This window comes from Carassius carassius, chromosome 26, assembly GCF_963082965.1.
Source record: "Carassius carassius chromosome 26, fCarCar2.1, whole genome shotgun sequence".
NCBI classification, from domain to species: domain Eukaryota; kingdom Metazoa; phylum Chordata; class Actinopteri; order Cypriniformes; family Cyprinidae; genus Carassius; species Carassius carassius.
The window spans coordinates 9,722,770-9,737,948 of NC_081780.1; the positions used below are offsets into that span (position 1 = coordinate 9,722,770).

Below are 15,179 nucleotides of genomic sequence, written 5' to 3' on the forward strand. Positions count from 1 at the left end.
CACCAGTTACTCCAAGACTGCACATCCTGGAGTTTTGAAATGCTATTTATAGGGTAGCTGTTCAAGCCCATTGAATTTATTGCACAGAAATATGGAATTGCAATACTGATTACAATGTATTGTGCAATTGTTGAGCAGAGAGGATGCCATTAACCTTGTTCTGTCCCATTTCAGCTCCAGAAGAACCATTTCTTCTTAGTGTGAATAGAATTTCGATAATCTGTAGCTTTTTTCACTATGAAAATATTTTTTTATGCAATGCAAATATTTTTATGGATGTTAAAGGCTCTTCATGGAACCGCAAATTACAAAAAAGAACCTTCATTTTAAATACAGGTGGGCTTGTGAGGGGTCTCCAGGAGGGGTCAGCACCTCCATATAAATTCAATAAGAGGCTAACTAGTTCGTTAAGTATATACAATGAGCATATAATGTTTACAGGAGTATGTTTTGCTAGGTCGCACCTTAAAAAAGACTCAGAGTCTCTCACAGGTGACTTGCATAGTGGAAAAGAAGAAAGTAAACGCCCACTGGTGCTTCTAGCTTTCATGCGATGGGTGTTCGGCTTTCTCTGAGTTCACTGACTGGTAATCAGGAAATGCCTGTTAAGACACAAGCCCAGATTCAGTGCGACAGACTGTGATTTTAGTCGCTCGAGGGTGTTCAATGATCAGGAAGAGACTGGACGAGACGTTTTAGAAAGAGCCGAGCGAATGATTTAATTCTGCAGTATGAATATCTAGATTGATAATGTTAGGTGAGGGCTGAAGGTTTGTAGGTGAGAGACATCACACACCTTCGATCATGCCAAAAACGAAAAGCGACGAGGAGTTTACTTTCGTCAGTCCAGTGGTGAAATATTTACTTTTCTTCTTCAACATGATATTTTGGGTAAGTGTTTCTCATTATATATTATATTATAAACATTTTATAAACAATACATTTATTTTTCAAGTTTTTGAAATATTTGTTTAATATAATATATAATATTAGTAGACACAAACACTTTTCTTTTTAAATATGTACACTATATTATAGTACCCTATGCACTCACTCACACACACAAACACACAATATACTATTTTAGAAAAAGACTAAACACTGCATATGTAGAGTTGTTTTTAACTCCTCCACATAATGTGATTAATGTTTTACCTAATTTTTAATGCACAACCACGAAGCAAGCTTTGCATTTAGACAAAGAGAATCAGTGTACTTAGTTGACGCTCAGACTGAATGATGGTCAAATTAGTCTAACAGAGATTTAAAAGCAGCTTGACCTGTGTATTCATAAAGAGCAACCTGCTTTCATGATGTTTAATATGAACAAACACTAAAAAGATCACCCATGGCCATGGGCATGCCTCAACACCAGTGTGGGTGTCTCAAGCGCACCACAGGGTAGATTCTCAGAATACCTCAAACAACACAGAACAGTTCATGACACACAGAACAGGAGCCTAACCTGTTTGATCTTGACTGAGAAACACTCGGGAACTGCCTGCATTTTCGCAATAAATTGGGCCTGCTGTGCAATAAGATCTTTCTAGAATAATAATGAGTTCATATTAGACCTCATCAACAAAACCCTCTTTTGTGAAGTTCTTGATAGTGCCAGTTTACTTTCCCAAACTTTTTTAAACTTGTGGCTGTTGCTAAGCAGCGGGGTCTCATTGATTCATATGCTGTTAGAGCAGAGGGTGTTTGGATGAATGGGGGCCCGTGCTTACTTTATTTGTTGCCCTGTAGCATTTACTGAATAGTTGACCTAAATGAATACCACCTCTTCAGAGCGAGAATCAGACACCCAAAATATTTAAAACAGGCTTTTGTTATGTCAGTTGTTTGCAGAAAAGCATAAAAAATACTATTAAGCTCCTTACAATTTATGGACAGCTGACTGAGATATTAGTGTATTGCATTCTGCTGGTGCAAAAAATGCACATGCAAATACCTAAGGAGATTTCATGCTCAAAGGCTCAAAAAGAACTCAGTTTTTACAATAATGTAGTTTAATACTGAGAAATTGCATCTAGTTTCAGAGTGTTGATCATTTGTGCACATTTGTGCTCCTTTTAGTGGTACAAATCGCATCTTACACTGGATCGGCATATCATAGAGATTGTTTCTTTACTCTTATAATACGAAAGTTTTTTGGGGGGAGGTGGGGGCACATAATGAATAGATTTTGAATAAATGATTGCTGCAGTGGATGACTAAAATAAAAATGAAGATGCACGAGGATGCATGGTTTTCAATAACATTATTATGATAAAAAAATAGCAAAGCCCTATTTTTTGCTTAACAGGATTGGATTGGATGAAAGTCAGATCAAATTATTATGTACATGTTATTTAATAAATAAATGTTTTATTAAATGTATAAATAGCTCCTTCAAGTTACAACTAAGGGGAAAAGTCGTGGCCTAATGGTTAGAGAGTCGGACTCCCAATCGAAAGGTTGTGAGTTCGAGTCCCGGGCCGGCAGAAATTGTGGGTGGGGGGAGTGCATGTACAGTTCTCTCTCCACCTTCAATACCACGACTTAGGTGCCCTTGAGCAAGGCATTGAACCCCCAACTGCTCCCCAGGCGCCGCAGCATAAATGGCTGCCCACTGCTCCGGGTGTGTGCTCACAGTGTGTGTGTGTGTGTGTGTTCACTGCTCTGTGTGTGTGCATTTCGGATGGGTTAAATGCAGAGCACAAATTCTGAGTATGGGTCACCATACTTGGCTGAATGTCACTTCACTTATCACTTATTGAACTAGAATCTTTTCTAGTTTTAAAGGGATCTCAGTCTAAGAATACAGACACTGATTTCTCAAAAAACGATAGGAGTTTCGTAGTAACCTGATAGCTGTGTCAGTAAAAGGGGCTACATTGTGTCAGACAAACTGGGACCTTTTGTTGTGTGAGAAACAGAAAGTGAATGAACCTTCCCTCACGAAAATGAACAAAAGCATATTGCATATTTGTTAATTTGTGGTTATCATGGTTTCCTGTACTCTTTTCTTCTCATGAACTTTCACAGATACTGATATAAGTGCATACAAACTGCACAAATCCTCCGCTCTTTTAGTTCTTGGCCTTGGTCAGGTTTTTTCCATACAGTTTGAGGTGCAAAAGGCCCCTCACTAAACAGTGACCTTAAACTTGACAATAAGATTATTTACTTTTCTTAGTCAAGCCATTTACACACTTTAGTCCTTTTTTATTTAGAAAAACTAATGAATAAGGATTTCTTCCTGCCACACCCTGAAGAGAAACCATGTTAGAATCATCCTGTGTTTCATCTGTTTTAACACACACTCACGGTTTATCTGTGTCACAGATAATCGCACTGATCCTGATATCTATTGGAGTTTATTCCAGGACGGTTAAACATGGTAAGTGTGTTTACTCGAAAGACCACTGGACAGCAGAGTAGAGTTTATAACCTAAGATATCTGTATTTATGTAGCTTTCGTCCTAGACGTTGAGGCTACTTTATATGGTGATGCTGCTAGCATATACAGTTTTTCCACAACAAAGTGTAAAAGCAGCACGCAAGCTAAGCAAAAGGAGCTTATAAATGTTATATTACTTTATTTAATGAATATAAAAGAAAGGATTTGTAGCTTGCTTCAAGTTTTAGCCATATCATCAAAGATTTTCACTTGACAAAGTTTCAGGAAGTCTGATTTAGCATGGCAACCATCGGTAACTTATACTGACATCTGGTGGTTGTAAAGGAGCATCACACAGAAGTAATAGTTTTCAGTAACCAGTGCTTTTATAGAAAGTCAGGCATTCATCATTTAATCCACGACGTCTATTAATATAGGGTTTACCAAGATACCGTGCATCTTTTATAAATCAAATTGTGTATATACTGTATAATAGATAATGCCATAGTGCAAAAGCTGTCCATCTATCTGATAAATCTGTTTTACTCTACAGAGACAGCGCTGGCCTGTCTGACGGTGGATCCTGCTCTATTACTGATGATAGTGGGCATTATCATGTTCTTCATCACATTCTGCGGCTGTGTGGGTTCTCTGAGGGAAAACATATGCTTACTGCAGACGGTCAGTACTAAAACCAGCTGCCTGATCAGATTTGTTACATCAGTACAGGACCATTTCTTTGTCTGCTTTTCAGACATTTAAGATGGTTTTGATGATAATACAGTACAATTTTGTGTTATTTGTGTTTTTAAGTATCTCAAATGTGCCTTCTAAATGTATATTTTTAGTCTGGGACACAGTTGGCTCTTAGTGGAGATAAAACCACAAGATACATTTTACATGGAAATTGAAAAAAACATAAAACAAACCCTAATATCAAACTCTAATTCCCTTGCAGTTCTGCATCATCCTAACTATCATCTTTCTGCTGCAGCTAGTGGCTGGTGTTCTGGGTTTTTTCTTCTCAGACAAGGTAAAAAATCATCATGAATGACATTAGTATACTAATACCAATGCCACAAGCCTGGATATATATTAATGTGAACTTGGGTTGTATTTACTCAAGTAGCCGATGCTCTTGTAACGCTAAACTGTGTCTTTAATTTGTTTGATTTACCTTTAATTCTTCAGATTACAGTATCGTATATTTTAGTGCACTGTTAAATCCTCCTGTCTTTGTGTAGGCTTTGTATAGACAGGCATAAGTACACTGTTTAAACAGTCTGGGCATGCCTTAACAAAACCCACAATCACAAACATTCTGGATTTTTAGTTGACATGTTGCTCCCTCTACTGTCTGTCTGTCATACCGGTGTGATGTGTCTAACAACAACAAATGACCAAAGATTAACAAGCACTAACATTAGATGACAATTCTAATATATATACTAATGTTTTCAATTAAATTGATCCTCTACAGGCACGTGGAAAAGTAACAGATATGATCGACAACGCCATCGAGCATTACAGGGATGATATAGATCTTCAGAACTTCATCGACTATGGACAAAAACAGGTCAGGGTTGTTTATACATGTATAAAACATCATAGTAGTTGGTAATAGTTGATAATGATGTCTTTGTTTTATGATATGAACAGTTTAACTGCTGTGGTGGAATCTCCTACATGGATTGGTCTCAGAACATGTACTTCAATTGTTCAAAAGAGAACCCGAGCAGAGAGCGCTGTTCTGTGCCCTTCTCCTGCTGTCTGCTCTCCAAAGAGGAGGTGAGAAAAGGCTCCGAAAAGGATGTTTGCAAATTTTTTTTTTTTTTTGGATTATATATGTAATATACGACCCTTGACCACAAAATCAGTCATAAGGGTCAGTTTTATGAAACTGAGATTTATACATCACATGAAAGCTTAAAACAAGCTTTCCATTAATGTAAGGTTTGTTAAGAAAAGATTTGGCTATTGGAAAATCTGGAATCTGAGGGTGCAAAAACATCTTAATATAAAGAAAATCGCCTTTTAAGTTGTCAAATGAAGTCCTTAGAAATGCGTATTTCTAATCACAAATCAAGTTTATATATATTCACGGTAGCAAATTTACAAAATATCTTCATGGAACATGATCTTTACTTAATATCCTAAAGATTTTTGGCATAAACAATCCCGTACATTATATTGTTGGCTATTGCTACAAATATACCCGTGCTACTTATGACTTTGATTTTGTGGTCTAGGGTCACATATATTTAAATAAGTCCTAAATTATATTTGAAATGTATTAAAATATAATTAAATCATTTAATAAATATGTTCAATATTATAATATTTAATTATCATGTTCTAAATATATTCAATCTAATTAATAATGCTGTAATATATTGTAAATATTTTACTAATATATTCAATCTCCCTTCCCCTAATACCACTTTGCCTTTTTTCTGTTTTGTCAGAATGTTATAAATACCATGTGTGGTCATGGGGTGCAGCAGCTAAAATATCTTGAAGCTAGTGCCTTCATTAACACCAATGGCTGCATTGATAAACTGGTGAACTGGATCCACAGTAACCTGTTTCTGTTGGGGGGTATCGCACTGGGCCTGGCCATCCCACAGGTACCTCTTGACATGGAATAAGCAGGCAGTCTGCTTAAAATTATGTGTTAAAACAATCGAAATATCATTGTGGGTGACCTTAGATGTCATCCGATCGCAAACAGACTTACTTTAAGCGTCTATGAGTGAATTTCATTTGTACTGACAGCTTGATCTCTGCTCTTTTTCAGTTGGTTGGGATTCTCCTCTCTCAGATTCTTATTAATCAAATCCAGGATCAGATTAAACTACAGAATTACAGCCAACAACATCGCTCAGACCCCTGGAGCTGAAACAGTCGAGAAAAAACATTAAATGCATTTTTATAGAAAGCTTAGGAACTCATTGCTGCCTGAAGTGACTGACATGGACTGGATTCTGAATAAGGAGAACTGGGCTTAAAGGGATAGTTCACCCAAAAATGAAAATTCTGTCATCATTTACTCACCCTCATGTCATTCCGAACCTCTCCATAGTAGGAAAAAAAAAATACTATGGAAGTCAATGGCAACCACCAACTGTTTGATTACCAGCCATCTTCAAAATGTCTTCTTTTATTTTCAACATAAGAAACCAACTCATACAGGTTTGGAACAACATCAAGGAGAGTAAATGATGACAGAATTTTCATTTTTGGGTGAACTATCCCTTTAAGAACAGGCAACCAAGACACATTTTCATATGCAAGGTCAATTGTATGATATTTTGGGATAGTGTAAAAGACAAGCTAAAGATCAAGAGGTCAATAAAACTATTTTGTAATATTTTATGAACACAAAATATTTTTAAGGTTTGTGATCCTAGCAAAGGACGGTGTAAACTTACTGATTTCCAGTTTGGACATTTTTTAAAACAAACTTGTATTGGTAGATATTATGAACATTGAAGATCTATATAGAAATGAAAGTATTTTTATTCACAATTATATTTTGATTAATAATTCACTTTAACAAGTCTGTACAGTCATATGTCCTTCTTAATTTCCATGTTATTTAAGTATTGTTTCAAGTAATTTATTTTTAAAATGCACAAAACATTTAAAGGTTATATTATAAAATAGCTCACTAACCAAATCACTCCATGCCATTTGGCTGTGATCTTTCTGGAAGGACTAAATATGGCCATAAAAAAACCTGCTTATAGTCTGAACAAACACAACATGCTTGAGTTGCCAGAGATTCAAGTGTTTACTTTACTTTTGATACGCAGACAGTGGTGAGTGTCATCCTTCTGTTTGTACAAAATCCTGTTCAGAGTGGATCTCAATCGATACACACAATAATGGATGTTACTGTTTCAGTGGTGTTCTTTTTATTATTTCTTTTTATATAAAAAATTAAATTTTTTATTAACTTTTTATTATTAATGAATATATATATATATATATATATATATATATATATATATATATATATATATAAATAACAAAAAAACCAATACTTTTATAATTAATACATTTTTATATTCTAACATAAGGAAACTGGTTTTCTGTTTTAATAACATTATTATTACTAAAAATACACATTTCATACATATTTGAACAGAATGAAACTTTGTAGGTATTATTATTATTATTTTGGTGTTACAGAGACATAAATACACATACAAACATAATTTTTCTCAATTTCATTAGCCTCTCTATTCAAATAATCCACCTGCAGGGCATATTCCAAGGCTGGAATCTGACAACTGAGTATTACTGAGTTGTACATGGATGCTCAGGGTTTTTTTTATTTAACATTACAAAGACGCATTCATAGACATGGAAGGAAATGCATACCAGGTGCAGTGAAACCAAGAGTGAAGTGTACTGAGAACAGCCAAGAGCCAGTAACTCATAAGGCCTTTTTTTAACGAATTCATTTTTTGACAGTGTGGGTAGACACCTTCAGTTTGTTAATGTTGTTTAAACACCAGTGTAAAAAAACACTGAAATATAAGAACAATGCAGAGGTATTTTATGTCAGTGTATAGGAAAGCAACAGATAGACTGTGCGTGTGTGTGAGAGAAGGTGAGGGAGGTAGAGGTTTTGGGCCAGGCTCTCCCATTTAGAGCTGGAGTGTGTTTGTGTGTGGTCCCCGGTCTGTGCCTCCCTCTGACTCATTCTACAGCAGCCATGTTAGACGGGCTTCTTAAGGAGGCCCTGTGTTGGGAGCAAGCAGCATAGTTTACCAACCGCATCGACACCAACAAGTGCTGCTGTCTAAATCTGAAACACCGAACTACACAAAGTTTATTCCCATCCCTTTACAATTTCTCTTAGTTTCCATGGAACCAGACACATTTGAGCTTTGTATTGTACCCATGGGAATAAGATGAAAATAATGATTTGAACGATTAAAAAGAGATAAACGCATGTCATGAAACACAAAAACAAGATTCTCACCAATGTAAAACATGCCACAAGGTTTCACTCAAACTGACACCATTACTGTGGATTTTTTTTTTATGTGTGTATGTATTGTGTATCCAGTACATTGTGTTCTTCATTACACGACAGTACAGATCTTTTACCATCATTACATTTGTGTATATAGTATACTGCCAACATCCTGTTCCTCTCTTATCACTATGGAAACTCATTTCCACCACAAAGGGGGGGGGGGGGGTAATTATCACATAGGAGTCATAAAAAGTTGAAATTATTAGACCACAAGTCATATTCATGACATAAAGTCAAATTTATGAGATACTTAGTTGCAACAGATAAAGAAATAAAAATGTTGAGATACTAAGTAATAAAAATGAAAAAAAAAAACTTACTAATATGAAAGAAAAAAAGTCAAAATTATGAGATTCAAAAAATTCTGAAAAAGTAAATTATAAGATTAAAAAATTTCAATTATGGGATTCTAAGTAATAATTAGATGAAAAGTTGAAATTGAAATTCTGACATAAAGTGACAACTGTGACATAAAACATTAAAAACATTGACTATTTATGGCATTAATATGGTTTACCAAAGAATTACTTTTTTCTTATGTGGCATTAAAGGCAAAATGACCGAAAATATTAAAAATAGAAGGCACTCTCTCTTTCTCTCTCTCTATATATACTAGTTACCATTTGAAGGCGATATATATATATATATATATATATATATATATATATATATATATATATAAAGAAAAAATAGATACTAAGTAATAGCTAAAATGAAAGAAAACATTTTTTGAGATAAAAGTGAAAATTTGGAAAAAAACAAATTTATAAGATTAAAAAAAGTTTAGTCAGTCATTCGTGTGTTTTTTTATGACAAATAAAATGCAGAGGGTAAACACGATAAGATCAGACATGAGGGCAGGTATGAGTGAAGCATGTAAATATTCTGTAGCCTGGCATGGATTGCTTTTCCCCAGCATGAGGGGGATGGGAGGGGAACAGAAGTTTTTGTTATTTGTGTGCATGTGCACCCCCTCCTTGTGAATACCAGAGTCAGGGAAAAACGGATTCCTCTGAAAGTGTAAGACATTTTGGGATCACTGGATCTCAGGTCTCTGTCTGACGCGCAGATGAGTTTTGACAACATTTCTCGCAATGGATTTGCTGTAAACTGGGGAGCGCGGGGGCGCGCTCGAGGGGGACGGAGCGCGCAGCCCCAGGATCAAGTTACAGTCCTAGTCCCAGTCCCATACTTTTCAAGGCAACATTTTTTCCTCCATCACAAAAGTGGGGGATGGTGAACGTTATTTGGTTTCTTCAAACTTTAGAGTAACGAATACCGCAGCTGGGATAAACTTTGTGCTGGAATTTAAAAAGCAACTTTTGTTTACAGCTTTCACGCACCGCGTTTGTACGATGAAGAGATTTTTAATAGTAAGTGAGAGAGAAAGGAGGCATAAAAAACTTTGGAATCGGACGAAAATACATGTAGACAATGTGGAATCGCGAATCTAGGAAATATCCAAATTGTGACTTGGTTTGAAACCTTCAAGCGCACCGCGCACGAGCGGAGACCGACGGTTTGTTTGGAAACATTTGATGAAACATCGCTAACGTTACATTGTTGGGTCTCCAAGATGTCCTCCAAGCGCCTCTGCTCCATTGTTGGAGGCTTTTGGATGCTTTGGATCTGGGCAGCAACCTCTATAATCGCCCAGGCGGTCATCTTGCACCCAAATGAAACGATATTCAACGACTATTGTAAGAAATCCACTACTTGTGAAGTATTAAAATACAATACGTGCCTTGGTTCACCTTTGCCGTACACGCACACGTCTCTGATTCTGGCTGAAGACTCAGAAACTCAAGAGGAAGCCTTGGAGAAATTAGCCATGTGGTCTGGTAAGTTACTGTTTTATTATGTAATACATATAAATGCATTTTTTATTCCTACGTTCCCATTTAGAGACAATTAAATAATTTAGTAACTGTAAGTCTGAATAAAATCAATTAAATATAAAAAAAAATTAATTGTAGGTTGTGTATTATTGAATATTGCTGAACACAGTATGTTTGCAATGCAATGCAAATTGGTTGGAGTAAAAGAACATAAAACTTCTTTTTTTTTTGCTTTTTAGATTTTGTCATTCATATTAAACAAAGTAAATTATAATAAATTATATGACAATATACAGCTTTAAAATGACAGTTGCATCAATGCCATCATGTTCTTAATTTTCACAACAACCCCATAATGAGCAATTTAACTCCTTCCTCTCCCATTCACACCTTATTCCCAATGTTTCCTTTATTGTTCCTGAAAGTCCATTGCCCATGGGTCACTTCCTATAAATACGAAAAATAAAACTACTGTACCTAGGCTTTAAATACCCACTAGATGCAGATAATTTTATAAATATCCTCACTTAACACTATAAATATTATTTTGATGAACTATCAGATGTTAACCAGACAGTCAATGAGAATTAGACACTATTTTCTCAGACAATCTCCCAATCGCTTGTGCTCAGGGTTGAGAAATGCTCCTCGCTGCTGGGCCGTCATTCAACCATTGCTGTGTGCCGTTTACATGCCAAAATGTGAAAATGGAAAGGTCGAACTGCCCAGCCAGCACCTGTGCCAAGCTACACGCAAACCTTGCAGTATTGTGGAGCGGGAGAGGGGCTGGCCCAACTTCCTCAAGTGTGAAAACAAGGAGCAGTTCCCTAAGGGTTGCCAGGTTAGTCACCCATTTGCATACGGCCAAAAAGTTTGGTCTGGATTGCACACGATGTGACCAAATTGTGACTTTCAGAATGAGGTCCAGAAGATCAAATTCAACACTTCAGGACAGTGTGAGGCTCCCCTGGTCAAAACCGACATCCAGGCAAGTTGGTACAAGGATGTGGAAGGTTGTGGGATCCAGTGCAACAATCCACTGTTCACGGAAGACGAGCACTCAGACATGCATAACTACATTGCCATCTTCGGCTCCATCACTCTCCTATGTACCTTCTTTACGCTGGTATGTTAACCGGTGAAGATGGCTTTTCATAGTCTCAGGCTAGCTGACTTTCTGGTGTGCAGTATTTCTGACAGGATCTAGTTCAGGTTTGGGCTGCAGTCTTTAATTTTGGATGTTATTCCTGCTTACAATTTCCCACAGGCCACATTTCTCGCCGACTGGAAGAATTCCAACCGTTACCCCGCTGTGATCCTCTTTTACGTCAACGCATGTTTCTTTATCGGAAGTATTGGATGGCTCGCTCAGTTCATGGATGGAGCCCGCAAGGAGATTGTGTGCAAAAGCGACGACACTATGCGGCTTGGAGAGCCGTCGTAAGTATGAAGCCAGTGGAAAATCCACAGGTCGGATTTCATTAAATTAGAGTTATGCTGTATATTACAAATATTGACTGTCAGGAACATTTGATAGCCAAAAAAGTAACTGGACTGAACAATAATAATAATATAATTATGACTTACAGGAGAATATTTCAAATGAATTAGTGTGAGTAATGCCCATTTTCCATGGTTTATTTTTCTCTAGATCCACCGAGACGCTGTCGTGCGTGATTATCTTCGTCATTGTGTATTATTCGCTAATGTCTGGAGTCATTTGGTTTGTTATGCTCACTTATGCCTGGCACACATCGTTCAAAGCCCTGGGCACCACCCATCAGCCTCTCTTTGGAAAAACATCCTATTTTCACCTGGTCACATGGTCTGTTCCTTTCATTCTGACAGTTGCTATATTGGCCATTGCAGAGGTGAGGCTGCACTTGTCATTTTATTTTTTGTTGTTGTTTTTTTTTATGGTTAATATCAGCATATTCAGAGTACTTTATATTGACTCTATGAAATATTCCACAGGTGGATGGAGACTCGGTTAGTGGCATTTGCTTTGTTGGCTATAAGAACTACAGATACCGTGCAGGGTTTGTGCTGGCTCCTATTGGGGTGGTCCTTGTTGTTGGCGGCTATTTCCTAATAAGAGGTGAGAGAGACATTTTCAATTTGTTTGACAGTTGCACATGGCATAAAAACATGGTTTCATCAATGTGGATTGTTTTCTAGGGGTTATGACATTGTTTTCCATTAAAAGTAACCATCCGGGGCTGCTCAGTGAAAAAGCTGCTAGTAAAATCAATGAAACGATGCTGAGGCTTGGTAAGTTTCAGATTCCTGTTTAAATTTTTTGCATATTATACAGCTTGAACAGCTTTCATTAAGAACAAAATGATAACCACCCCAATTATATAAATATTCATTTAAAATACAACCCATATGAAAGTACAAATGTCAGTAATAAAGGTGGACAGTAAGTACTTACACTGCAGCCGTCGTAATAATATTATGCTATTTTATTATAATATATATTTAATAGAAATACTTTTAATATAATAACATTCTCCACAAACAATGTAACACAACAAGTGTGTGTGCATATGTGAATAGAGTAAATATCCTCCACAAACAATGCATTTTACATATAAAGATATCCACTATACATAATATAGTTTACTTGCGAATAATATTTTTAGAGATTCTTTGCTCTTGATGTAAATTCTGTGAATCATTGACTTGATTGACAAGAATGAGTAAATTCCATTTTTTTCCCATTTCTCAGGCATATTTGGATTCTTGGCCTTTGGTTTTGTTCTCATTACGTTTGGCTGCCATTTCTATGACTTTTTCAACCAAGCTGAGTGGGAAAAAAGCTTCAGGGAATATGTACTGTGAGTCTTTTTTTTCTATCTATTCTTGACAAAGTAGCATTTTATAGACATGTGTCTATAACATGTGTTACCTTGTCTACTAAATATTGTTTAGGGGTGCACAATAAATATTGGCTGATAATTAATGCGCATCTCATCAATAAAGCCAGTTCTCTAATCAGCGGTAAATTCCATCTGAGAACCGGCTTTACTGACGAAATGCCCATCAATTATCGGCTGATATTCACCATGCACCCCTAATATTGTTTTATGGTTGTGATAATGTAGAGGGGTACTAATGCTGTCATGTAACGAATCTGGTTTTGAATACAGATGTGAGGCGAATGTCACCATTGCTCACCAGACTAACAAGCCGATCCCAGAGTGTGCCATCAAGAACAGACCTAGTCTGCTGGTGGAGAAGATCAACCTCTTCTCAATGTTCGGCACAGGCGTCGCAATGAGCACATGGGTTTGGACGAAGGCCACCATCCTTATCTGGAAACGCACCTGGTTCAGGTAGCTAACAAACATACAGAGACAAATATGTTTCATTAATTAAAAAATGTTATACATTTTATACAAATTTTAAGTAATACATAATATGCATTTAATATAAATTTTTATTGAGATTATGTAATATTTTTTGTTTTAATTAATTAAAAATTCTAATGTGAACCATTTTCTCTCCATCCAAGAACCATTGGCCGAAGTGATGATGAGCCGAAACGCATTAAGAAGAGTAAAATGATTGCCAAGGCATTCTCAAAGAGAAAAGAACTGCAGAAGGATCCAGAAAAAGAGCTTTCCTTTAGCATGCACACCGTTTCTCATGAGGGACCTGTGGGTAAGCACCTCCTCTTATATTCTAAAGCTCATTTTCTAAATTTTTAGGAGCACACTAGCACAGAGATGACCTCAACGCTAGTCAATCAGTCAAAAATGTAAAAGTGTTTTGCTCCCTATTTTAGTCAAAAATCAACAACATTCCATTTTTTAACCATTTGTACAGCGGGTATCAACTTTGACCTGAATGAGCCATCAATGGAAATGTCTTCTGCATGGGCCCAACATGTGACCAAGATGGTGGCTAGAAGAGGGGCAATTTTACCACAGGATATCTCTGTGACGCCCACTGGAACACCTGGTTAGTGCTCTAGTTCTTAAACAACAATTCATTAATATATAATCAATAGTTAACTGTAACCAGTGACCAGTAGTAGCTGTTTTTTATAATTAAACAAAAACAATATTAATAACAATACATAATTTACTATAAAAAATGAATGCATTTTTCCCTACAGTTCCGCCTCCAGAGGAAAGAAACAAACTTTGGATGGTTGAAGCAGAAATTTCTCCTGAAATGATGAAAAGAAAGAAGAAGAAAAAGAGAAGGAAGGAAATACGGCCAACAGGTCCTGCAGTAGACGAAGGGAATCCTGCCTACCACCGGAGGGAGTTTGGTCCCAGCTCAGTCCCCCGTCTCCCAAAACTTCCAGGTCACCGGAGTCTGGTGGCTAACCTTCGGGAGCAGCAGCGACAGCAGCAGGAGGAACGGGATATGCTACCTGGAGCATTCCCAGAATTCAGGCCTTCGTGTCCTCTTCCTTATCAGGAGAGGTATGGTGGTTTGGGATACTTACACAATAAACCCTCCAGCCTCCCCCTTGTTAATCCCCTGACTCTACGAGATAGCATGCAAGATGGTTTGGGCGGCTTCCAGCAGTCATCATGGCAACCAAATGGGGTTTTCCAGTACCTTGGGCAGGAGGCTTCCGCGATGGATGCTGGCAGGACTGCCGTTGTGCCACGGGCCGATGGCAGGAGGGGTGTACCAATACACTCCAGAACCAATCTTATGGAGGCTGAGCTATTGGATGCTGACTCAGATTTTTAAATATTAGGAGATGTTTGTGCAGTGAAAGGTGCTGGATACTCATGCCAAACAAAGAACTTGGAGCAGAAGTGGTTTTGAACTGCTGTGCTGGCTCTGCTTGTCTAAAGGATAACAGTTTTTTATGGAATTCTCATGAAAATATGAATTATGAACTGGATTTATTAAACATTATTAAATAGTCATAAAGACA

The 15,179-nt window shown here is 37.0% G+C and overlaps 2 protein-coding genes across 2 annotated transcripts; both read left to right on the forward strand.

The window, feature by feature from the left end:
* The first annotated feature begins 482 nt into the window (after positions 1 to 482).
* Positions 483 to 7,333, forward strand: tspan33a (tetraspanin 33a). Its single transcript, XM_059511091.1, has 8 exons — positions 483 to 891; positions 3,331 to 3,385; positions 3,939 to 4,066; positions 4,344 to 4,418; positions 4,866 to 4,961; positions 5,045 to 5,173; positions 5,851 to 6,012; positions 6,183 to 7,333. Exons 1-8 carry the CDS (start codon positions 805 to 807, stop codon positions 6,282 to 6,284), a joined length of 834 nt encoding a protein of 277 aa, XP_059367074.1. The 5' UTR covers positions 483 to 804; the 3' UTR covers positions 6,285 to 7,333.
* A 2,073-nt stretch (positions 7,334 to 9,406) lies between these two features.
* On the forward strand, positions 9,407 to 15,179 carry smo (smoothened, frizzled class receptor). The gene is made up of 12 exons (XM_059511092.1): positions 9,407 to 10,276; positions 10,906 to 11,114; positions 11,190 to 11,399; positions 11,541 to 11,713; positions 11,925 to 12,144; positions 12,248 to 12,371; positions 12,452 to 12,544; positions 13,005 to 13,113; positions 13,426 to 13,611; positions 13,791 to 13,939; positions 14,105 to 14,239; positions 14,397 to 15,179. Exons 1-12 carry the CDS (start codon positions 10,012 to 10,014, stop codon positions 14,987 to 14,989), a joined length of 2,466 nt encoding a protein of 821 aa, XP_059367075.1. The 5' UTR covers positions 9,407 to 10,011; the 3' UTR covers positions 14,990 to 15,179.

Coding starts and splice junctions, on each gene's coding strand:
- tspan33a (XM_059511091.1), top strand. CDS start 805: ATGCCAAAAACGAAAAGCGACGAGGAGTTTACTTTCGTCAGTCCAGTG. Junction 3,386..3,938: donor TTCCAGGACGGTTAAACATG/GTAAGTGTGTTT, acceptor TTTACTCTACAG/AGACAGCGCTGGCCTGTCTG. Junction 5,174..5,850: donor GTCTGCTCTCCAAAGAGGAG/GTGAGAAAAGGC, acceptor CTGTTTTGTCAG/AATGTTATAAATACCATGTG.
- smo (XM_059511092.1), top strand. CDS start 10,012: ATGTCCTCCAAGCGCCTCTGCTCCATTGTTGGAGGCTTTTGGATGCTT. Junction 13,114..13,425: donor AGCTTCAGGGAATATGTACT/GTGAGTCTTTTT, acceptor TTTTGAATACAG/ATGTGAGGCGAATGTCACCA. Junction 13,940..14,104: donor TTCTCATGAGGGACCTGTGG/GTAAGCACCTCC, acceptor CCATTTGTACAG/CGGGTATCAACTTTGACCTG.